Below are 25,915 nucleotides of genomic sequence, written 5' to 3'. Positions count from 1 at the left end.
ATGAACAAAACATTAATAGGCGCTCATCACTGATTGTTCCTTGTTTTAAATTGTTACTTTTGCTTGACTTTGGTGGAGCTCTGTGCTGTACTGTTCGACAAACATCTGATGATGAGTTAAGACTTGCACAGAAGAAATGAGAGAAAATGATATTTCCCTTTTGCACTCTTTGTATCTCAAGGTTTAATCTCACTGATGATTGGAAAAATGAATCCTGTTTGGTTAAAATCATTTCCTAAATTAGTTTGTGAGTTTTCTGTCAGGTCAGCCAGACATCCTGGCTCAGGATATTATTTTTCCTCCCCAAAATATCTAATACTTTGCATCTTTAATGAAACATTGTACTTTCTCTGGTTGAGTGACACAAATGTGCATGCTGGTTTTAGTGGTTTGTTGTGCTGAGAGAGAGAGAGAGAGAGAGAGAGAGAGAGAGAGAGAGAGAGAGAGAGAGAGAGAGAGAGAGAGAGAGAGAGAGAGAGAGAGAGAGAGAGAGAGAGAGAGAGAGAGAGAGAGAGAGATGCATTTGGATGCAACTACAGCTGGTCATACTGAGCTTGAGTTATTGGAGTGGTTATTATTAATAAATACAAATAAAATTAAAATACTAAAATAAAATAAGATTTTTTTTAGACAGAGTAAATTGAATAATAAAGAGAAAAACTGCAGTTCGTTCCACAATTTGAGCCCCTGAATATTGAGGGACATGAAGAAAAAAAAAAGAGAGGTAGACACAGCAAAACAGCGCAAAAATAATCATGTATCACTTGAGAGTTGGTGTTGTGAAATGGCTGGTAGACTGATGTGCGTCACAGTGTGAACTCCGAGACTCATTTGAATTTGGTTTTGCACGAACATAATCCTAGCTTGTAACGTTTCCTGTTTAAAACGACGACTCAGTCTCACCCGCATCACTGCCCGGAATGCTTGACAAGTAAAATGTTTTTTTTTTCTCACATTCAAATGACATCCCCCCCCCCTACTCAACTGCTACCACCTCACATAAAGTAGCTCCCATTGAGTTTGGAGCCAGTTACAACTACTACTCGGATCCACACGCACGCACCCACGCACACACATTTTAAAACACGCCTAATTTGGCCAAAACAGCTTTTATCACAAAGACATTATTGCGATTTAAGTGTGCTTTCTTTCCTGTTCAATTATAAACGATACATTTCCCAAACAATCAAAAAAAAATAACAACATGCAAATGAAAAATAATAAAAATGAATCTTTTTTTTTTAGAAAAAAAAAAAGAAAAAGGCCAGACAAACTGCACACGACAATCCTACATTCTCAACACACGGACGATATGCAAGCACGTGGTGATGTGTTGGCTTCACAGTCATTGTCTCACCCAAGTGGAAGGATTTTTAAACAGTCATTTCCCTGCCCCAAATACAGAGATAATTGATTTGAGTGGATCCCCTCTCTCCTTCCACATGTTAATCTTAAATGGACACTATAAGCTTTCAAAAGCCATTCTGAGATCATCCACTAGATGTTAAATTGTCTTCAAGAGTTTACTTTTAGAATGCGTCTGATCTCTGTACAATTATTGGAAACTGCTCAGGGCAGCAAGATCTTACGGAGAAAGTTCATTGCGTCACCCTTCAAAGTTTATTTTCCAAAGTTTGTATGAGTGAAAGATCCGGCCCTGTTGTTTTTCCGGAGTCTTCCGAGCCACGTCCTGTGCTTCGCGCCTTTCCGTCTTGGTTAATTCTCACTCTCTAATAATAATAATAATAATAATTCATTATATTTGTATAGCGCTTTTCAAGAACCCAAAGACGCTTACAGGGAACAATGCAAAGACATACATGGGGGGGGGGGGGAGGAGGAAACAATCGGATAAACTTAAGAGGAGGAAAGCAGTTATGGGTAGGGGAGCTCATAAGCTTGGGAGAAGAGGTATGTTTTTAGACGGGACTTAAATATGGGAAGTGTGGGTGAGTCACAGACAGACTGGGGGAGAGAGTTCCAGAGTCGGGGTGATGTGCAGGAGAAGGCTCTGTCACCGAAGGATTTGAGTTTGGATTTTGGGACTGTCAAACGTGAAGTATTGGAGGATCGGAGGGGACGGTTGGGGCAGTAGGGGACAAGGAGGTCGGATAGGTAAGTGGGAGCCAGGTGGTGAAGGGCTTTGAAGGTGAGGAGGAGTATCTTGAAGATGATACGCTCCTTCATGGGGAGCCAGTGAAGAGAGTGGAGAACAGGAGTGATGTGTTCACGGGACCGGGTGTGGGTAAGGAGGCGGGCAGCAGAGTTTTGGACTAGTTGAAGTCTATGGAGTGAGTGAGCAGTGATTCCAGTGAGAAGGGAGTTGCAGTAGTCAAGCCGGGATGAGATGAAGGCGTGGATGAGAGATTCAGCGGCAGGGAGAGAAAGGCAGTGCCGGATTTTAGCGATGCGTCGGAGGTGGAAGTAGGAGGTCTTGACAACTGAGCTAACATGAGGTTGAAAGGACAGTGTGGGGTCAAAAATAATGCCAAGATTGCGTGCCAGAGGGGAAGGAGTGATGTTTGAGGAGTCAATGGTGAGTGTGATGGATCCAGTTTTATTAAGGGAGGATTTAGTGCCTATGAGGAGGAGCTCTGTTTTGTCACTGTTGAGTTTGAGAAAGTTGTGGGTCAGCCATGCTTTTATTGTAGAGATGCAGGTTTCAAAATGAGTGAGGGAAGGGTTACGGGTTGGTGTCGTACGTATATAGATCTGGGTGTCATCAGCGTAGCAGTGGAAGTCCAGATTGAGTTTGCGGATGACGGTACCAAGGGGAAAGAGGTAGCAGATGAATAGGAGGGGGCCAAGAACTGAGCCTTGGGGGACCCCTTGTGTAACTGGGGAGAGGATGGATGTGTGACCGGAGAGAGAGATGAAATGGTTTCTGTTGGTGAGGTAGGAGGTGAGCCAGTCGAGTGCAGTGCCCTCAACACCTAGTTGGCGCAGCCTTTGGAGGAGGATGGAATGGTTCACAGTGTCAAAGGCTGCGCTAAGGTCAAGTAGTAGTAGGATGTTGAGGGCACCAGAGTCTGCAGAAATGAGGAGATCGTTGGTGACTTTAACTAGAGCTGTTTCAGTGCTGTGAAGTGGGCGGAATCCGGACTGGAAGGGTTCATAGAGGTTGTTGGACTGGAGATGGGTGTGGAGTTGGGCGGAGACAATGCGTTCAAGGGTTTTGGAAAGGAATGAAAGGTTGGAGATGGGACGGTAGTTGGAGAGGTTGAGTGGGTCCAAGGTGGGCTTTTTGAGAATGGGGGTGATGGCTGCAAGTTTATAGACAGCGGGAAAGTGACCAAGGGATAAAGACTGATTAAAAAGGGTGGTGAGGTGGGGGAGGAGGACAGGGAGGCAGGCCTTAGTTAAGGTCGTTGGAAGAGGGTCAAGAGAGCAGGTGGTTGTCTTGGATGAGGTAATGATGTCTAGGATAGTGGAGGAGTCAACAAGGGAGAAGGCAGTGAGAGAGGGAAAGGGCGGGCAGTCAGGAAGTGGGGGCAGGAGGGCAGGGGAGGAGGAGTTATTGATGATGTCGGTCAGAGAACTGTTGATTTGGGCGATTTTGTTGTTGAAGTTGACAAGGAAGGAGTTACAGAGGGCGGGTGAGGAGGGTGGCTTGGTGACCGGTGGCTGGAGCAATTTGTTGATGGTGGAGAAGAGTATGCGGGGGTTTCGGTTGGTGTTATTAATGAGAGATGAGAAGTAAGCAGATTTGGCAGCAAGAAGAGCGTCACGGTAGGAGGAGATGTGTTGTTCAAAGGTTTCGGCATGGACGGTGAGGCGGGTTTTTTTGTAGAGGCGTTCCAGTTGACGGCCAGTTTGTTTCATGGTGCGGAGTTCCGGTGTGTACCAAGGGGCAGAGTTAGTGAATGTAACAGAGGAAGTTTTCCAGGGGGCTAGGGAATCAAGGGAGTCAGAAAGGATGTTGTTGAGCGTGGTGGCAAGGTCATCAGGGGAGGAAGAAGTGGGGTCGGAGGGAAGAGCAGAGGATAAGAGCTGGCAAAGCGTGATTGGGTTTACAGTCTTGATGTTGCGGTAGGAGATGGTGCGCTTTGTGGATTTATGAGGCGAGGGTAGAGGGGCGGAGAAGAGGATGCAGAGATGATCTGACAGTGGAAACTACTTGAATGAGTTGCAGCCAAAGATCATTAGGGCTCTTCTGAGGGCCCTTAAGGGGGCACCAATGGAGTAGAATTCTTCCAAAGTGCCCTTGGCAGATTGGAGTGTCTCGTGAGCAAACCTATTGCCAGCTGATGAATTCTTCTGCACCAGACGAGAAAAACGTGTTTTTGTGTGTGTATGTGCCTCTGTCGTCGATTCACAGCAGAACAGCAAATAGACGTTGGAAGTTACAGCATAGCTCTCCTCAGGAGATGTTTGGATGAAGTCGCTGGGTCCTGTGCTGAGTCAAAGGTCGCAGGGGTCGGAACGTGGGGGTGCGTCGGTGCTTCTCGAAAGGGCAACCCAAGCACGGACAGACAGAGGGCGACGGAGGGAATGTTTGGGACGGACGGGATGAAGGGCCAAAAGGATGAGGCACGTAAAGCTAGCTCTCCAGATTAATTAATTGAGGGTGATGTAGGCTGAGGCCTTCTCCTTCAGTTGTCTCAAACACAGATGACAACTCCAGCTTCCTGAAACACACACACACAAATGACGAGTTCAATCACTGCTATTGTAAAGCCTTTTGGATTAATCCTTCATCTCAGGGTGTTAAGTCATGCTGTAAATGGAAGCTTGCTGTCAGAGCATCACATTTGGGCCCGCGGTTAGCGCTTGGAAGGGATTTGACAAGTAGGTTAGGACGGGTTTGGCGCATTCATTAGGAATCAAAAGTGCAGCATTTGTAAAAATAAGTTCTGTTAAAAAGTATCTGTTGAAAGTTCATGAATGATCACATCCCTCCCCTGCCTGTTGTGGGAGGTTTCCTATGGTATGGGTTAGGGTGGGGTCACCTGAGTGAGGTCACCTGTGCTGTTAAATTGTTTGTGCTGTGCTCATTTATTTTCTCAACTCCCCCACCAGGTAAGACTTTTGGGTTTTGTCCTCAATTTTCACTCCAGTTACCTTTGATTTACACATGTCAACATATTTGCACCAATCATACACCACTGATATTTACTCACATACCTTGTATTTAATTTGGTATTGAATTAGTATTGTTTGTAAAAAAAATCCATCTTGATTGGCCCTTTGTTATTTCCCCCCACAGTTAGATTTGTGTTGTGACATGCCGTCAAGCCAGGCTTGTTAGAGAAGGCTCTGGCTAGATTGATTTCTAATGCTTGAAATTGGAATAAAAAAAATATATCCAGTGTTGAAGCTAGGTTTGGTTAGCAAAAGTATGACATACCTTCAGGAGGTTCAGACATAGGAGGGCTCAGGCAGTACATGTGGTAACCTCTGTCACAATCGTCACAAAACAACAGTTGATCCTGGAACAGAAAAACAAATGCTCAATTCAACTGATAACATGGTGGATTTGATTTTTGTAAACAGCGCACCTGCGCCATGGCGCAGATGACGGCAGATCCTGATTTTCGTATCGGCGCTAGGCTCGTGGTACGTGTTTGCCAATTTGGTTGGCAGACCGGTCTCCGCCAAGGTGAGCGGTCCGGTGCAGTTGAAGGAGTGTCTTGGAGATGCACCTGGCGGAGTGACAATTTGGTGGCAGAAAGTCGAACTAAACCTTGCGACTGCTCCGATCACATCGGGGCGCGAATGTGCTTTGTCGTGATTCAAGTGCACGACTAGTGCAGTGCCACTTTTATTTATCGACTACAATTGAAGTTGGATGTGTTCATTCCCACAACGGCGCAGCCCACCCTCGCTTTGCCGGCCTTCTTCCGGCTGGGAAAGGAAAACATCGGGTGGAGTCGCTTACATAGAGCTGAGAGATTTTAATTGATTACAAATAGAACTTCCAAACAATTAAAATTGCTAACTTATATCCAGCTCAGAGTGTCATCTGTGCTGTTAAATTCAAATGCCGGCAGTCAGTAAAATTGTGTGTTTTTGTGTGCAGCCACACGGGTTCACTAGGAACATGAATTAAACACTGAAATTGTTGAAATGGGAGTTGGGACAATGCTGTATAAAATACCGCATGGAATTACTGTACATAAAGCTCCGTTGATTTCATTCTGCAATCATAAAAAAAACATGTCCAGTAGGACCACAAGAGCAGCAGGCTTTGTTGTTTGCACATGTGCACAAAGCAGGTGCAGTGGCATTCCTGTTGCTAGGCAAATGTTCCATTTGAAACCGATTCAATTTTTATTTATTTTTTTACACATTTTTCGCAAATTTCCTTTTGAGTGAAATCTTACGTCATTCTCAGAGGTGCCACACAGGCTGCAGGACTTGCACTCGATGCACTGCCAGCGATAAGTCCTCACTGCAGCTGTCATGTTCACTGTGAACTGCAGACAGGACGGGTGGCCTGGGTGCGCCACATGCAAATGCACACACACGTAAACACACACACACACCAGCACGGACATACCCACACAATTTTCACAACTACTTTCTGTACTTTGGGCTTTGCCAGCCATCCATCCATTAATTGGATTACGTCCTCAAAGTGATTTATTCAGATTTGAACGATGTTTACAGTGGATGTGGACATCAGATTTCATTCAATAATTATTTTATGATGGCATTTATTTTGCATTGTTTCAAACTGATTATGTTATGTAATTCAGAAAATGTTACATATTACCATACACCTACTTCGTTATTTATACGTACATTTTCTAGAGACAGTGCCGTGAAAAAGGACCATACCAGTGTTTTGCATGCTTTAGCCTTTACATTACAAATCATGTACATTGTTTTGGTTTTATTTTGGATGAACAAAAAAACATCAATTGGACAAATCAAATCAAAATACAGCAAACCTGCAATCTGTTTATTCATGCAGACTTTAGGAATGTATTACTCTTGACACAAATGGATTGATGAGTTACTAAATGGTACATGCAGAAGCGTCATCATACTCGAGTCCTATGCACAGCCTAAATTCTTATTTGAAGCTCATTTAAATAAAATAAAATTCATTGTTGATGAAAAATGCACGCAACTTACAAGATGAATGGAAACAAACACAAGAAGGTGAAAACAAAGGTATGCTTGATTTTAACCAAATCATTATCAGTGAACCATTTGGAATTTTAAAAATAATATGACTATATCTTAATTCTGTGCATGTATTGCCATCATTTTTGCTGTACATGATTGGTTGAAGTTGGGCTCATAAAACATTGGTATGGTCCATTTTTAAGATAATTGAGAATCTATGATATGACCTTTCTGATGAGAAAAGGTCACTGTGTATCAACAGAGGACCACCAAACATCCCCATAATCTTTACCCTACCTGAGCGTCCACAGTCAGCACAGGAAATAAGGTCCTCGGGACAGCCAGTCTTCTTTGAGCCTCCAAGGCAAAAGTCGCAGTATCCATTGGCGATGACCGAGCCATCTGCTGCTTTCTTGGCTGTCAAAGGGACAAAGACAAACTGGCGCGTTAGAAAACAATGACAAAATAATAAAGACAAGCTTCGGAAAAAATAAAGTTCAATTACATATTACACCAGTGGAACCTCTAAAGTTATAAAACAATCAAGAAGCATATGGAAGATGTATAGGTTAAAAAAAATATATAAATAAATAAATGAGGCATTAAATGAAAGGGCCAAATAAAAGCTTGCATATTTGTCTGGTGTCCATGTCCTCCTACCAGCAGAGGGCACAGAACCCTTGATGTGACCAACTCACAAGTTCCACCGCAAAGCAGTCCAGCTCCAGCCTCCACATCCATCTCGACAATTCAATTGTCTTTGCTACGTTTGCTGTTGATTGCGTAACAGTCACATGACCTCTGCACACTTGTTCTTGCACATATGTGTGTGTCCTTTCCAGAAGATGCAATGTATGGTCCTTTTTAATTTAACGTGGGTTATAAATAGAAATGCATGCAGACACATTTCGACAAGCAACAAAGAAATCATTTGTGATGAGAAATAGCAAAAGATAAGACGTAGAGAGACAATAGCATGCGGTTGTGCTTGTGTGTGTGTTTGTATGTGTGTGCGCACATGAGCCAGAGGTCATTAATCCCGCCATTCCTGGGTGGAATTTGGTTTGGCCAAAAGGGGGTGGGGTGGGTGATAATGTGATTGAGAAGAGAAGGAGCCTCACAGGGTTAGTCGTAATCCTTCCAATTCCATCAATAATTTAGATGTTTCTGATCAGGATAGATCGAGAGACAAAGATTTGGAATGACTGCATAATAATATTTATATATGCTGCTGTCCTAGACACAGTAAAACGAAACAAGTGCTGGTCGTAACTATAAAAACACTTTACTGTGCACTGTTTAACAACATGAGTGCTCGGATCAAAACAATATTACACATCATAACATGTTAGGATCGGCTTGTTATCACGATGATATTTAAATCACCGGCGCTTTTGTGTAAGGAAAATATTCGAGGCGGTTTTATAGAGTTCTGCTGACCATGGCTTGTCAGTTTTACCTTAAATTCATAAGACAGACAGCCGTATCGCAATTTTAATAATCTTTTTGCTAGCGATAACATGATGAGATCTCAGTGGCATTGGCTTTTCATTATGGAGTATATTACCTGTATTTCATCAAACAGGTGATGGCAACAGATACGTGAGGTCCTGGTTTGTGCTTTGGTTGATTAAAAAAATTTCATATCATCACTTGATAGAAGATTTAGTGTGGCGTTATAGGTCTCATCATCTTTAATAGGACTGACAACCCATTGGCTTGAAAATGGAAATTGCACTGATGGGAAATACTTGTGAAAGAAAATTAAAACTCAGCGTGTTGGTTTTAGTAATTTATAAACAAAATATAATATTTCATATTACACAATATAAAATTGTATACAAGTTCTGCAATTAATTGCCGGGGATACTAAAATTTATGCCAAGGGGGGCATTTTGTTGTAATTTATATCACTTGGCTGTATCTAATTTGGCAGGCTTCCACTGAGTTTTAATACTTAAAGGTTGTAAATGTGTCAAAATTGTTGCTGCTGCTGCTAAAACCGCATGATGAGAAGGACACTGGGACGAGTTCCTGGTGCAGTTTCGTACAGCGTGTTTAGTGTTGTGTTCTTAGTTTAGATCACAGTCTCCATTTTCTTTTCGGCTCGATTTAATGTTGAGGCTGCTGAGTGAATAATTCTGCATTGAAGTGTTTTTATGTTTAGGAAAATCAACATAGCCAGATGTTTTCTGTGCATTATAAACAAGCCTGGAGCAAAAACAAACACAGTATGGTCACATTTTTATGGTCATAAATACTTTTATGTTTTTATGTTTGTTGCCACTGATTGGGCCTGATGGGATATATGCAAGACGGGCAATTGGAACACGAGTATGTGCAACAGTAATATTTCTGTAGCTTGGTTTTTGTATTGCAAGCTTGTGAGTGTCTGAATACCGCAGAAGTGAATCAGCAGGTCTTGCTGTATTTGAGTTGAGGCTGCCCGATAGAGGAGGGGGGGTCCATCAATGATTAAATGCCTGTGGGCTTGTTTTAGAACCAGCCTGCAACCACAGACACGCCACTGCTGGCCATATGAGGGAGAACGAGAAGAATGGAAACTAGCAAATAAACAAAACGTCAGGCAAAAACATGCTGCAAGTAAAACAATGTGAATTTCACCTCTTCCTCCCAAGCGCCATATTTTCTGTGATCCACCAGCCCCATTTTTTTTTGTCTCCTTCTTGCTTGCATTTCCATTTGTTGTACCCCCATATCTCCCCTTTTCACTGACCCCTCCTTTCCCGCCTCCACCTACTCGACCCCCCCCCCCCCCCCCTCCCCTCTTCCAATTACCAAGAGGAGTATGAGCAGAACCACACACTTCACAGCTTTCAAGTGTTGGAGAGACATCCTCCTGGGAATCATCCAGCGAGCAATGAATCCACAAATACCCCCTCCCTTCCTTATTTCTACCCCTCCTTGCCCCCCCCGACACCACGTTACCCCCCATCTTTCTTTTCTCACTCTACTCTTTGACCCCATCGGCTTATTTTACCCTTCCTCCACACGACCCAATCGCTATATTTGATAATACACTATTATCTAATATGCTAATATTTTGTGTAACAAGTTCATTTTGCTAAAGTTATGCAAACTCCAACAAGATTATTAAGTGAATGTAATTTGAAGGATTAGAAATATTAAAACTGAGTGATAATTAACTTTATAATGGCTTTATCGCCAGTAATGTAACGAATGAAATAAAACTATGTAGAGTAAAATTGGGTTGACTTCACATTATGCTACATTGAGTAATGTATTAATGGAAACTGAATAGTTTGGAGATAATGCAGCAATTTGACTTTGTCGCAAGAATACAGATGACTTTTTGACTGGGGGCAAATGTTATCCTATTTTAGAAATGTAAAAGCTTTTCTGCAAATATTAGTGTGTGCTGCCAGAAGTCCAAATAACATATGCTCCACATTTGACCCCTTGAGAAAATTTGACCTTTCAAATATTTCAGAGCCAATGTTATGTTTGGCATTTTGAATTTCTAGCCGGATAAAATGCAAATGGTGGCTAACGGGTCAAGTCGGCCCTCCATGAGTACCTCACGTTAAATACATTAGACTTAACGTGACACAAATGACCTGATGTTGCATAGATCTTTTTCGGGTGTATAATTTAGATCGTGAGTTCGTTTGAGTGGTCTCACACCACCTTTGAATAAGGTCTGATTCTGCAATGCGACATTCACACCTGCCGGATCCCCTAAAATGGATTTTCTGGTGTCCGCTATAAGTAACAGCGGTCATCAAGAATCGACTATAAGTACCTAAACCTTTAAATTTAATGACCTGTTCAAGCCTCCCTTGACAGCACTCACTTCAATCAGTGGCGGAGCTAGAGGGGGGGCTGCGAGGGCACTGCTCACCCCCTGAAATATGTTTGGATCCCAAAGTTTCCAGGCTAGGTAATTGACTTTTGGGTACTTAATGATTTTCTTTTCAACATTTCCACATGTGCCATGTAGGGAGCATATAATAAAACTTAATCAGCAGTTTCTGAAGGATTATCATGTACCATTCAATCATGACTAACTAATGAAGGTAACCAATTATTAATAGTGGAATCTGCTCTCATAATGGTACTGTAATGTTGTGGCCATTTGCCTTATCAACATCAAGAACGATAGAAAGATAGATTTTAATAAGAAATTCATTTACATATAGTATATGAGATTGTGTTAATTTTTAGTAAAAAAAAAAATGACAGACGAGGTGACCAATATAATGGGGAGAAGACGACAGGAGCAAGACGGATGAGGATTTCAGTGATGGATGACGCAAAGGGCAAAGCAGAGTCGAGAGAATGGAAGAAAAAGAAGTGCAAGATGAGGTGGAGGTACAAAGAAGAGTGCAAGGAGGGGAGGTGGGGGAAAAAAAAAAAAAAAAAAACGTGCCTCTGGTTGTGTCGGAGCAGCCGCCTGTGAAAGCACACTCTGCACTCCTGTCGCCTTACTGCTTAATGAGGAGAACCTCTTCGGAGTAAAGCATAGTACAGTACACACACACACACACAAATTTACTCCAGAGTCTTTGCTTTAATAACTTTTGCTGTCCAGTTTCGATCCCATCCCCCACTTTGTCTCTATAATGGGATAAATGCGAGCCTTGGTGCTCTTCATCTGTCCAGCCACACACACACGCACTTGCACAAAGCATGTTGGGTTCTTTTTTTTTTTTACCTGAAATGTACATACCATACATGTGCATTGTTGCAGACGCAATAGCTAAGATGCTCAAGGAGACATTTTCAGGTTTTCCTGGTAGACAAGAATGCAGTCGGATGGAAACCGTCAGTCACAGATGAAAAGTCACTGTCTTCCTCGCTCATCCCTTTTTCCTCCCCTCTGCCTATGTACCCCATCCTTTCTCTTTCTCTTTGCACTTTGCACATGTTCTCATTATGGCTGTTTTTCTCTCTGCTCTTTTCTTGAGCTCTTTTTTTTTTCGGGGGGGGGGGCGACTTTCTCCTCATCCTGCTTTATACTACCTGCAAAAATCTAATTGGAATTCTGTCCTGCAATACATCTGGCCATATCTGTCCCTTATCCACTGCAGCTATCATATATAACTCGACCTCCAATGTAGGCACGCACACACACGCGCACACACAAACACACACATGTATTTTTCACTCACTCAGCAGGTTGCGTAACTCCCAAAGATGAGTGGCTCGAGATGCATGCAATGTGTGTGTGTGTCTGTGTACATGCGGAAAGTGTATGCGTGTAGAATACAAGTGCGTGCAGAGATGACATTGCAAAGTAGGAAGGGAGAAGCAGGTTTGGTGCATAATAAAACTTGATCTATGGCCGCTGTGTAATAACGCCGACTTGAAGCGACGTACACGAATTGATCATATTCTGCAATCTGCATTTGTGAGCTCGTTTAGTAAATAGCCACAGATGGGTGCAAAGACACACTGCAGACACACAAAAATGTGTCTTTGTGGTGTGTGCACGCTTACTTGCTCTCCCTTGAAAAGAACCACTTAGCCAGCACAGGCTTCTGTCCCCTCAGTTAGGATGCAAATGATAGATCCTATTCTGTTCTAGGGTGAAATAGCTTTGAATGTGTGCCCAAATCTTCACAACACAACACGTCACATGACAAATAGTCATTTGGGCTGGAAGAAAGAAGTAATCTTATGGAAATTTGGAGATCCAAACAGTCGAAATGGGTGTTGTGAGGAACTGTTGTGGCAGTTATGCCCTAAGAAAAAGTGGTGGTGCTGATGGCACGCTGTTTTTTTCCACCACACCGGCTATAGAGGAAAAAATGTACATGCTAACAATTTTTTTAAATTGTTTATCAGTTTTAAATAATGTATTATTATTATTATTAGTTGTTTTATTATTAAATTAATTATTTATTTTTTATTATTCTTCAGTTTTATGACATTGACTCATAGAGACTCCATACCCAGATAAGATATCAATAGACAAATTGTTTGTGGGCGAGGGTAGATTTAGGAATCCTGTATTATATATTGGTGTGTTTGTGTGTGTGTCCATGTATGTGTGGTTGGTTCATTGGAGAGGGCAGCATATCCAAACATGGTCGACACAAGCGTGGAACCACAAAGCAAGCAGCCATCGCCGGCAAGCCACAGCACAGCATCTTGAGACAGAATACCAAATGTAGCAGACTCCAATATTACCCTGCTTTCCCCAGCCCAACACTCTGGGGGAATCTATATGATGAATCATGAAGAGATTTTTTTCTATTATTCGTATTTTTGCTTTTATTCCAGTCTCTACACCAAAAAAGGGCTTCTTCTCTTTGTCTGCGTACTTCGCCTTGCTTTCTTTATGTTATTTTTAATGAACTGAGCTTGCCCTCCTCATGATTTGGCTTTGTCCATCCATCCCACTGTGTCTCACTCACATCTTCCTCATTACACCCTGCATTTGTATTTCATGTCTGTCTGTCTGGATGTCGGTCTGTCTGTCTGCCCCCTCTATTTCTGTCTCTCTCTCTCTCTCTCTCCATGACTATTTCATGTTTTTTTCTTTTCAATGTACATAACAGTGTAGTCTTTAGGTGGGAGCCCTGGCGGTAACCATGGAAACCACATTGCTAGGCAACAGCCGTTTCCCTTTCTCTCCTGAGCCAAGCAGCAGTGGCAACAATCAACCAATCAACAGCCAAGAAAAAAAATCGCTGTCATGAAAAGTTATGAACACATCCACAAAGGCGCTGCATGGGACATCTTAACATTGGAACGAACAGCATGTTTGTCCCCTGTATCACTTGAATAAGAAAAAATGAATTCCTAGTTTTATTTCTCAGTTGTGGCCAAAAAAAACTAGACCCAAGTGAGGACTAAATAGATGTAACAGTAGACACAGAGCTGCCATTTTAGTCTGTCAGCTATTCTTGTATGTATTTTGCTGATCAGAATTCATCTCTAAAACTGTCGACCCAAACGAGGAGGCCATATTGTTGTGTAAAAATAATCACAACAATGACAATGCTGAGTCGTAACAAAGAGACGCTGACTTTCAAAGAGCTCTATTACATGTTGACCACATACAGATGTGTAACCCCCCACCTCACACACACACACACCATAATTGTTTATACATATAACACATGTACACAACTCAAGGCCAATGACCAGACAGCACACACTCAGTGTTCCGACTGTTCCACATTGGGCCATCTGTCTGTCTGTCTATCTTTCCAGATAAAGTAGCCCCTAAATCTCAATTCTGAAATGGAGTGGACGTTATATAAACCCCCCTTGCATCATTATTCTCTTAGCAACATCCACACCGTCCCATTCTAGTTGCATTCTGCCATTTGCTCGTTTCATTTTCTGTTTTCATCGACCAATTGGCCTACCTGCATCTTGATTCCAACCAAACCAATTTTCAGTCGGGCACTGAGCGCACCCCGTTATCCAACCCCCCCCCCCCCCCTCCTTATTCATCCTCCTCCCATCTGTCTTCAACCCTCTCGCCATCACATCAATGCCAACACGCAGGCACATTCTTTTCTTTGCTGCCTCCATGCAATTTCATTCTTGTCGACCCCTATCGTATTTGGGCGATGAGAAACTACAAAGACAATAAAAATAAAAAAACATTTAGCACACATGCATTTATAATGTATTTTTAAGTAAGTAGTATATCATCTGTGCTCTGGAGGAAGGCAAAGATTCCGATGAATGAAATGACTTAAGGGAGAACAAAAAAAGAACAGTGTAAAAAAAAAAAAAAAAAATGGGGTGGCAATTCTGAAAGACTTTGTGCACACTAGAAGCTGCATATGGCACCTATAGCGTCTAGACAGCTTTTTTTAAAGCCAGAATAAAACATGAATTATGCATGCAGTGCTGTTCTCATTCAGTGAAGCCATATTAATATTATTACATATGGGCTAATACTGACGGGTGGTAGTGTGTCCTCCATTATACACATACAAGTGGGGAGCCATAATGCTGCAACGTAGACATGAATGCATACACGGGCGAACGGGCTGCACGTTCGCATGACCCCACCCACATATATATAACTGGCAAGACAGCTAAGCTTCCTTTATTCATTGCAGCAGGGAAGATTGCATTTTCAAAGACCGTGTGTGTGTGTGTAATGTATATGTGCATGTGTGTCTGTTTATCTGTGCATGTGCATGTGTGTGGACTGACTATGGCAGGGAAGGATGGGGGATATTAAACAATTTATATACACACAAGCAAAAATGCTCATTCACACACTTGTGCATACATGATGGGCTAGTCTGTTCAGTAAGATAGCCCAATCTAACATTGTCTACTGCCAATTAACTGAGAGGCGTGCGCCACAGTTTCAACGGGAACATAGATCTTATCGGAGCGTGCAGCATACTGTACAAAGGTACAGTATGTACTCGTTGCCACTTGATGAGTTACATTTGCACAATGAGATCCAATGCAGGAGTTGCGTTACATGGTGTACTTTTATAAAATTGATTTTTACTGACACTGGTAGTCGGGGGTGGCATTTAACAAAATAATGGTTGCTAAAGATTGCTGTTATTTTCTGCACAGGTTTTAAAACTTCTATAAAAAAATTATATATGAAATGTAAATTTATTTATATTATATTATTTATTTATACAACAAAAATAATAAAATGCATTTTTTGGGCTTTTTTCCCCTGATTTAGCCATGCACGACAATACTGACCTTTGAACTATAGTACCATATTATAGAACTGTATGTGAAATATAAACTACTAATGTGGTTTTGGGGTCCATGCTAGTGACCCATGAACTAGATCCTATCCCAACCATCTTCACTTAACTTAAGTTAACCCAACATGCCTCTTTGTGAGCAAAAAAATGGAGAAAACCCAGGAACCATCCAAACTCCACACAGGAAGGCCCAAGCCAAGATTTGAACCCAAAACCTGAGTACTGCAAGTTAGTCAAACTAACCAACCATGCTGCCCCATTGAACAATCTTCAATGTCATCAATGAGCTAAATGCAACAACCATCCACAGACTTACGCTTGTGGTTATTTTTGCGCTGGAAGGGGAGTGTGTGCCTCTCTGAGTCTTCCTCGCCCTCTTCGTCTGCCAGATGTGTGTGAGTGTAATGGTAACTCAGCCCTGGGCGGTTCTTGTAGCGCTTTCCACATACTGGAACACAAAACCAGACAAAGAAAAACGTAGTAAGTTGAATTTCGGAAATAAAAAAAAATACAAAATACTATTAGTGCAAAACTCACTGTCACAGACATAAGGCTTGTCTCTGTCTTCTATAGCAGGTGGCTCTTGTCGCTTTCTCATGCCACCAACCCCATAGGCCTGACATACACACACACACACGTGTAAACACACATAATTTAGGTGACAGGGACAAAACAGTTTGCACATACTTGCAGAAGCAAACATTTAAAATAGCGGAGCAAAACACTCATCACTCCATGTGTCAACACATGAACACGTTTGCATTTTAATCATCTGCTCGCAGTGCAAAGTTTCACTTCCAGCAGGAGGGGACTGATGACACCTAGCAGGGGACCAACAGCTCCAATTAACAAGCCTGGTGTCGCTGTCAAAGAGTGTGTGATCGTATTCAAGATACATTGTTAACACTTGATTATATTCCCACAGGATGCCCCGAAAGAGACAGAAAAATGACAACTAAGTCGTCTAATCAAAGCTGTATGAGGAAAAACAAAAAGATTAAAAAAAAGATTACTCTTTTTTTTTTTTTTTCAGCAGCCAAACTTCAGGATCGTTTGTATTTCTTGCCTTCGCTTTAATCTAATCCAAACAAAACAACAACAACAAAAAATGCATTTTACATGACGAAAAATGTCAGTGATGCCATACCCGTGCTTTGGTACGGTTCTTGCGCTTCGGAACATCTTCTTCCATCTCGTCCACATCTAGCTCGTGAGGGAAATCTCCGACAAGCAATTTCTGCGGAGGAAATAGAGATTGTGCGGTAACTCAACACAAGATAACTGAAAGAAAATCAGAAAGAGATCAGGAAAACGGACATGCCTTACCTGACACTCGCTCATGGGCTCCTCCTCTTTCGTTTCTACCTTCTTGTCCAGCGCATCCCCGGCAAGCAGCGACTCCAACACAGGACCATCTGGAATACCGCCCTCCTTCTTTAGGGAGGCTTCATAGTCTAACATTGCAATGAGAATACAAACATTCTAGCAAATTTACTAACCAGAGCATAACAATATTGCTCTATTAACAATATCGTTGCAAACCTCTTCCAGAAATTCAACTTCCAACATAAAGTCGATTATTATACATTTCATTTCCTCCTTACCAATTTTGAACTCAATCGGTACAAGCCGCGGGTCCTCCAGAATATTTAACCGCCTCTTCTTGCGCCAACACCTAGCGGGATATGTGTACAACTGACCTGGTGCATGACCTAAAATTCAAAACACACACACACCATAACAGAGATTGCAAAAAAAGCAATCATATGCATAGGTATTAAAACAATAAATGCGCATTGTAAAAGACAGCAGCAACTTACAGTATAGTGTCTCATTGAGTAAACTCACAAAAACACTTTTGACATAAAGTAAAGAAAGCCTGTCATCTTAAGCACACACACACACAGAGTGTAAGTATCTCTCTGAGGGCTCGTTTGTGCCAGTGGCATATCATCGCCGCAGGGGTGTCTGTTTCTCTGCCAAATACATTAATGCTAGAGTAAAGAAAGTAGAGAAGATGGCCCACAAGGTAGGGGGTAAGCAAGCAAGGCGGAGGAAATAAAACCAAAGAAGGAATGCGAGGACAGAAAGAAGCAAGCAGTGCCCGAGAAGGAATAAAATGAAACTAGTTGTCAGCAGATATGAAAGTCCCACCTGGTCCACGGTGGTTCTTCTCCATCCAGATGTAACAGTTGCTCTGGGCCACGCCTGTCTGGGAATCCAGGAAGGGGAGACGCATGGAGCGTTCGGCACACAGACGGGCATTGTAGCTGCGGCAGTGTTCAATGGCCTCCTTGTAGAACTCTTCCCCAAGACTGGACCACAAGAACGAGAAAAGGAGGAAAGAAATGCGTCACTCTCAAATGACTTGCAGTTTATTGTTGTTGTTTTAGTTGAAATTTCCGCGCACTGAAAATGTCCTTCATTTCCAAACAATCATTGGAGTCCCATTTTCGAATTCGCAAATGATGTTTAAAATGGTTTCATTTAAAAGGTATCGATTGTTGAACTGCAGAGTTGCGCGATGTCATTAAAGTGCAGCAGATGAACTGGCAAGGACTCACAACAGTCAAATTTGACACAATTGTCACGAATGCAATCTTTTTTTTCCTCATTCACTGATTTAGTCTTATTAACATTCAGTGCCATGTTGTGCTCTCTTACCTGTTCTTGATGACTGCACCTCCAGATTGCCTGTGGGGGAGACAAGAAGAAGCCCAACAGATGCAGTGTGAGTCATTTTTCTTCCCGACCCGTTTTCCCTCTCTCCATTCCACTGTTGGTTTGACTTTTCACTCCTTCCCCCCACCGCCTTGTGCCTTGGGCTTCATTCTCTTCTATAAGTACATTTTTATTTACTTTTACATTCTCTCGACGTGATTTATTGTGCGTTCACGTCCCTCTTTGTCTTTTTACGGTTAATCACTTTTCTCTTGCGTCTTCCTGCTGAGCACATGCGCCAAGGTCACTCTGGTCTACACGCACCAGAAACATGACACACATGCCAAGTCCAAGCCTAGGTAAGGAAATGTCACTGCTTGATCTCAAAAAATGTTTAATTTATGCACCAAAGTTATAAGAAAAGTCACGAGACACAATATTAGGTACATGTGGCCAGTTTAATTTTATACCCACGTATGGATAAAATATAAGTCATGATGTGACTGTTGCCTTAGCCCAGAAAACTTTGTTTAATCCTAAATTTTAAATATATCTACAAGTGTCTGTTTAGTGCAAAACGTTGCGTGTTTTAAAAGGGGGCGTTTGCGCCGTTGTGGGAGGGAACGCACACAACTTGCTTTCCATTCAGTAGAAGCAGCTCCCAGCGTTTCCTTTAAATTCAAAGTAAAGTAAATTCAGTGTAAAGTTGACACTGAAGATCTGTCGTCAAAGACCCCCTTCTATCACGAATCATGCGCCTGGGTGTGAAAAACACTCCTGTCATTTAAAAAAAACACCTGCAGAGGACAATGCGGTCTGCCAAATTCCCAAACACGCTAAACTAGACTTGCACCGGAATGAAAATGGAGGTGTGCCAGTCTACTAAAATAGGGCTTAACATCTAAAAAATGAATAAAACTGAAAAAAATCTAAATATACAACAAAAAGACTGTTTATGGTTTTTAAATATGCATTTCTCTGAGGAAAAAAAAACTGTCAGTCCCAGCTCAGCAGATGATAGTTTGTGGGTAGCATTTTTAAAACCTACCCAAATAATCCTGCAACCTCCCTGGCCAACACTGGCCATGTGACATTTAAAGGATGTGATCCCGGCAAACAATATGTGGGGCAAAGCATGCCCACGTTTGTTAATATGTCACAACAAATGAGCTCTTCAGTCTGCCGAAGACAAATCAGCTTTACACATCTGTTCTTGCTACTGCCGCATACACTCTCAGCATTTCAGCCTTTTTCAGCTCGCATCACTGTTTTAATGCCGTGCCAGTGATAGTCCCAGCAGTTCCAAGCAAATACGAATTGTGCACGATAGAGGCCTGTTCAAACTAAATGATTAATTAAAGCCAAAATACTGAGGGGGAAATGATCCCCGTAGAGGCATATACCTGTTTTGTGTAAAGCGCAATGATGGGAGACTGTAATATTTGCCGGAAAACAACAAGGACGGGAATACTTGGCATTTAAAGCTTCACTGATGACCAAAGTAAAATACCAGGGAGAGAACGATTCGGGGGGGGGGTTGAGAACACATTCAAAATGCAAAACAGGCCACCAAAGAGCTCCCCATCCACCACCTCCCAAAGCACCCTCTCACTTGCAATCCTCTCCCTTCCATCACATGCCGTCCATTGAGCTACCAAAATGTTCCGTGATAATACTGTAAGTTGACAGCTGGAGAAAATAGCTTGCATCAATTTAAGTGCGGCCAAGTCTTATAGTATTGAGATAGGGAAGCTAAATGACTGTTTGTGAGATTGAAAGTCGGGGGAGTAGAGAAGGAAATGCCTGAAAAGAAGGTGGTTTGATTAAAACAAAAAAGGGGAAGGATGGGGAGAGTAGACAGGGAAGGGCAAAGGAGATGGAGAAGAGTGACATATGATGGGCAAAAAGTAAGGATGGGAGCACGATGACCTGTGAAAAGCTCATTTTGGGGGGGGGGGGATCGCTCATGGACACCACTTTTTCATCTTTAGTCGTAAAAAAAAGGCTTGCAGACATAATGGGGACCATGAAAGCCTTCATTTTGGTGAAAATGGTCACCAATGAAGCATCTAGACGCAGTCTTTCCGGAGCAGTTTGAAGAAAAAAAACCCTGATGAATTGCTTTTGATTATCAGTTCAAATGTTGTTGAATTCTGTTAGTGGGTTTTTTTTGGGGTTTTTTTAACGTAGTATGTCTTAAATCCAGTCAACATTTGTCCAACTTCAATTAGAAGGAAATAAAAGCAACTAAAATAAGTCCAGAAAAATATATATAAAATATACAAAAGACAAAAAAATAAAATTATAAAATGATATACAAAACATGCTAATACTGATGCAAAGCCATGACTTTAAATACTGTAGTTGTTTTAAATTATGTTAGTCGAATCTTTTGAGTGGTTTATTGAGTTTGTGGTTTGTCACGGCGTACATTTTGCATCTACTTTTCTGCCCGCCACGTTCCACACCTGTGCTAAGATAAACCATTTATATTCCCAGCAGCGCCGCTATGATCCAGCTGGTCAGGCAGGATGCTAAGCGCACACACCACACAGAGTCTCATCCAGAAACGAAACTAATCATCACACCACACATGCCACAATCAAATTCATTCATTCAAACAAAAAAAAGGCTCAAATGTTGTAATTCTTTTTTTCCCTCTTTCATTTTCTTTCATTTTCCAATTCCAGGATTAATTTGTCTAACTGTTTACAGAATGTGCAATTGGAAATAGATTGAGCCTAGCGGTAATTAACTGGCATTTTGCCCAATGTACACTAAGCAGAAGCTGCAATGAAAAATGTCCAGACAGACATTACTTTAATGACAAACACTCAGCCTTTCACATTGCAAGGCTGCAGATAACACAAAGAACATCTATTCTATGCATATTGTAGCCTAGATATGTCACATACTGGCTACTGTAAACATCATCGGGTACATCCGCATGAGATCCAGTCTTGACAGAGTATTGTGGAGATATTCATTTACCATTTTATTATAATGATTGTAATTTGCTTTGTTGTAGAATTGCTCTGCACGATAGTGAGAGGTGTTTCCAATATTTTATTATAATCATTTGGTTATGTTTTATTGCTCCTTTCAGAATCATACTATTAAAATGCACCGGTATCTGTGAAATCATTAATTCATCTCTTTTAGTGTTGGATAGACAGAACTAGCGACTCCACCAGGACACCCTGAGCTTTTGTCCTGTCCTGTGCTGCAGAAGCAGTCTGCTTCAGCCCAGTCCAATGTTTCATCCTCCCTTTCTCTCTCTGACACACTCCCAACTGTATTTCCTGGTTACAGCAATTAACACTCATTAGAGTGCAATAGAGGTACACAGGGCTCCCCCTAGCGGTAGAACCCGATCATTGGAGATGCTCAAAGGAAATCTTGGGAAGCACCCAAACTAATATATATATATATAAATCTAAATGATAAGATAGTAGTTCTGGTTCAGTTGTGATTTGTGATATCAGAAAAAAAGACTGCAAGTTGATTTTATGATGTTCAGTAGAGGACTTCGTAAAAACAGCAGATTGCAGATCACTTACTGCTGTGTATATTGGCGCATGATAAGTGCATTAAAAAAAAAAAAAAAGCTTTCAAAATATTTGTACCCCTGCAGTGAAGTCTACACACCCGCTCCACACACCTGTTTCACCCACTTGCTGTCCATCTGTGCACTTGCTCGTACCCACGTGAACAAAAAGTCCACTCATAGTGGCATTTCCTGGCCTGGGGAGCTTTGTGTGTGCACACAGTCAAGAAGTAATATCAGGCGGCCTTCTGTACTGTTCATCCCCTCCCCCAACTCAGCCCTTCCATGGCTGAACTCAACAGATTAAACTATGCAATATCACCCGTACCAATCCTCCACCACCACCACCACCCCTCCTCCCCATCACCCCCAATTCAATTTCTTTTCTACTGTCCTCCACTTTCTCGCTCGCTCGCTGAAATAACTCTCTCTCTCTCTCTCTCTCTCGCCCATTAATGCATACAACTTGCAGTATGTAGCTTTATGTATGTTTTAAAAACCACAGATTTAACCTTTTAAGAATAGAGTTGCATATGATGATGTCCATTATCTCAACAGAACATATAGCTCAATATTATTGCTAAAAGACACCAAAAAGGTTTTGAATCCTTTATGTGCACACTTGCCTCTTTTTTCCTGTCCACACGTGCATAAAGAGTCGCATTGGTGAGTGTGTCTCGATCACCCTGTGCATGCATGCATATCTGCTCTTTGTGTGTGTGGGTGTATACGGCGCATAGCTATAGCTGCAGTGTGTATTAGTGCATCAGGGTGAGGCAATCTGCCTCTGAGCAGCTCCTTCAGGTGAGATTTATTGCCACTGCACTTGGCCTCTTATAATGGCGATGGACTCCTTACCCCCGTATCTGGCCCTGTGTGCGCATGTGAGTGTACGGGTTGGCGATTTCTTGGTTTAACCCCCTCCCTCCCTCTGAAAACACGCCACCATCACGAGAAACTCCTCCCCTGTCTGCATCCCTGTTCAAGAGATGCAGAAAGAAGCGGTGTTGGTGTTAAGAACTCTTGACAACAAGGTGCACCGGACACAAGAATGGAGCACTCATCCTCAAGACGGTTGCGTTGTTTTCTTCTGCGATCGTTCAGCTCGGATGATTAATTTGAACTACAAATTCCTGGATGGGAATCACTCAAGGTCCCAAAAGCAGTGGGGCTGACTGACTGTCAGTTAGGTAGCACTGGAGAAATAGGTCATAGAGCTAAAAATACTTATCTATGTCTCTCTCTATCCCTCTCTCACAGTCTTTCTCAATCCTGTCTTCCCCAAAAAAAGTAAAGCAGAAATAAAATCCAAATAAAGAGAAGATGAAAGGAAATGAAATAACCCTTAAAAACATCAGACCTTAAGGCTTGCTCCCTTATGAATAAAGAAGTATGAGCAGGAGGGAGTGTGTGCGCGTGTGTGTGTGTGCGCGCGCACGCACACGTTTCTACAGATGAGCAAGTTAAGGAATGGTGGGGGAGATTGAAAGGGAAAATGAAGATGTAGAAATGGCTGTGCTTCAGCCATCACACGGGCCTGTTTGCACACCGAGGTTTATTACATGGAACTCATTATTCACTCAGCTCAGCCGAGCAGGTAGGGCAAAAAAAAAAAAAAAACAGAACTGCTGGCAATACCAGAACATGCACCCATGAAGGCAAACAAAGGATTGGAGGTGGGATATCTTTTTTTTAGAATTTTTGGGGGGTGGGGGAAATCAGTATTTGGTTGGTCAACATGAGAAGAAGACAAAATTATTTCATTTGAACAAAGTCAGAGTTGAGAATGCCAACATGTACTGTGAGTCCACCGAAAAGGAAATGAGCTCAAGGAGAGCCTTGATGATTTCTGTGAAATAAACTGAATAAAATTTTCCCCAACACTCGGCAGAACATGCAAAGACGTTTGATGGGCTTTGAGCAGTGGAACCAATGTGACAAAAGGTGAGCAACACTGTGAATTTGGACGTGTCCAAATAAAAGGAGGGATGGAGAAGGAGTGATGGAGTGATGGAGTGATGGAGGGATGGATGGATGGATGGATGGATGGATGGATGGATGGATGGATGGATGGATGGATGGATGGATGGATGGATGGATGGATGGATGGATGGATGGATGGATGGATGGATGGATGGATGGATGGATGGACGGATGCACGGGCGGACGGACGGACAGACAGACGGACGGACGGATGGATGGATGGACGGACGGGGAAAATGATGAAGGGAGAGGGCCTGAACGTCGAAGCGGGTCATCAGGGGTGATAAGAAGAGCGAGAGAGAGAGAGAGAGAGATTATCTCTAATCCAAGAGAGAGAAAGCGGAGGGAATTCTGGAAAGACCCCAGTAGATTGGAGGAGTCACTGCTGATTTGTCTTGAACGTCCAAACACAACACAGTGGGCACCCAGTGGTGATGTTTACCACAGGTTTCACATCTACTGAATTAATTAGCAGCTTTGAGGGCATTTCAGGACAAAGATAAACCTGCAACAGAACAGACCAAGAAACCAAACCTGTCAACTGATGAATTACCTGATGGACACTTTGTCCTTTGCTAAAATGTGCATGGGAACAAAATGCATGGATGGAGATCCTTATTTCAGCCAACTCTTCTTTCTCGTATCTTGCCCTTTCACCAGCATCTTCTATTTCATGGAACTCTGACCATCAAATTCACCTGACATCAGTGTTACAAACTATAGAATACAATGTGAGGCTGTGAAGGCACCACGCTTTTGACTTCCAGCTGCATGCATGGCAAGTGCTCTTTAAAAGCAGCCCATACAGGAGAGTCATTCATGGACGCCTGCGTCACACAGATAGATCCCACGCCAAATGGCACAACCTTTGCAAATGTGGCGAACAAAACAACTCATATGAGTTCAAGCGTAATACTGTAATCTTTGCACTGGTACCTCACAGATGCTCACCATCCACCTTTTTGGCCGCATGCCTAAGCGGGTAGTAGGCGTCTGCATTCCGCTGCAGACAGTCACGGCAAAACAAAAAGACTCGGCATTGTCAAAAAAAAAAAAAAAAGACAAAAAGATGCTGCCTCAAAGGAACTTTAATCTCCTGGAGCACGCCATTGTGGAATTAAACGCGCGCTAAATTGCAATATAAATGCAGGACGTGGTGTTGCAATTAGGCTTTGATTGCCAACTTAATTAAAATTAAATTAAATACCTCGGCCAAAATAGCGAGCACTAAAGGTAATGTTGTCGCCTGAAGCTTCCTACCTGTTCCTCTCTGTCCACACAGGTAACGCTATCTCAACTGTCTGCCTTCCTCCAGCCTGCCTCTGACCGTGATCTTGGCTGGCCACACTGGCAAGGGACATACCGGGTCACTTGAATCCAGCCCCGGCATTCCTGCATGCTCCTGCACTCATGCGCGCTCCTGCACCTGGCTCGGAGAAAATCAACACACGCTCCGCTTGCACCGAAACGCACAATCGCCCCGTAGCGCCGACACAACGCAGATAGGCAACTTTTCTGCATTTTTATTGTCTTCCCTCTATTTGTGCTGTGTGCGCGGCATGCACAGAGGTGCTGGCAGTCGTGCAACGGTAAATTCAATCACACTGACAACGTTCACCAATAGGAAAAAGGTGAATGTGTTGTACTTACGATTTGAGGTGGTTCTGTACCGCTGTGGCCATTTTGGTGTAGTATGATAGAATGCAAGGATGCGGCGCCCGGTATTGTACATGTAATGTAGCAGCTATTTCAATTTCATTCATTCTCTGGGGCTGCGGCTGGAATGGCCAGCCAATGGGAGACGGGAGCGCATGCGACAGCAGAGGGGAAGTGTAGTCTTTTACGCATGTCAACATGAAACATGTCCAGGAGCAATGCACTACAAGTACCAGCGTGGGTAGCGAGTTCAAGGATGCCACGGTCCCGCCTTGGATCCGAAAGGGCAAAACCACCCATC

At 42.6% G+C, this 25,915-nt stretch overlaps 1 protein-coding gene across 1 annotated transcript; it reads right to left on the bottom strand.

The window, feature by feature from the left end:
• Positions 1 to 4,122: 4,122 nt before the first annotated feature.
• dpf1 (double PHD fingers 1) lies at positions 4,123 to 25,721 on the bottom strand. The gene is made up of 13 exons (XM_061281816.1): positions 25,609 to 25,721; positions 18,432 to 18,461; positions 17,922 to 18,082; positions 17,372 to 17,479; positions 17,094 to 17,221; positions 16,915 to 17,004; positions 16,305 to 16,383; positions 16,084 to 16,215; positions 7,372 to 7,491; positions 6,324 to 6,436; positions 5,499 to 5,642; positions 5,348 to 5,429; positions 4,123 to 4,628 (listed from the first exon to the last, which is right to left on the bottom strand). Exons 1-13 carry the CDS (start codon positions 25,719 to 25,721, stop codon positions 4,558 to 4,560), a joined length of 1,371 nt encoding a protein of 456 aa, XP_061137800.1. The 3' UTR covers positions 4,123 to 4,557.
• Positions 25,722 to 25,915: the final 194 nt, after the last annotated feature.

This window comes from Syngnathus typhle, linkage group LG6, assembly GCF_033458585.1.
Source record: "Syngnathus typhle isolate RoL2023-S1 ecotype Sweden linkage group LG6, RoL_Styp_1.0, whole genome shotgun sequence".
NCBI classification, from domain to species: Eukaryota; Metazoa; Chordata; class Actinopteri; order Syngnathiformes; family Syngnathidae; genus Syngnathus; species Syngnathus typhle.
This window is presented reverse-complemented; position numbering and strand designations above follow the sequence as displayed.

Coding starts and splice junctions, on each gene's coding strand:
- dpf1 (XM_061281816.1), bottom strand. CDS start 25,721: ATGAATGAAATTGAAATAGCTGCTACATTACATGTACAATACCGGGCG. Junction 16,384..16,914: donor AGAACCGTACCAAAGCACGG/GTATGGCATCAC, acceptor TGTGTATGTCAG/GCCTATGGGGTTGGTGGCAT. Junction 7,492..16,083: donor GCGCAAAAATAACCACAAGC/GTAAGTCTGTGG, acceptor TCCCTTTGACAG/CCAAGAAAGCAGCAGATGGC.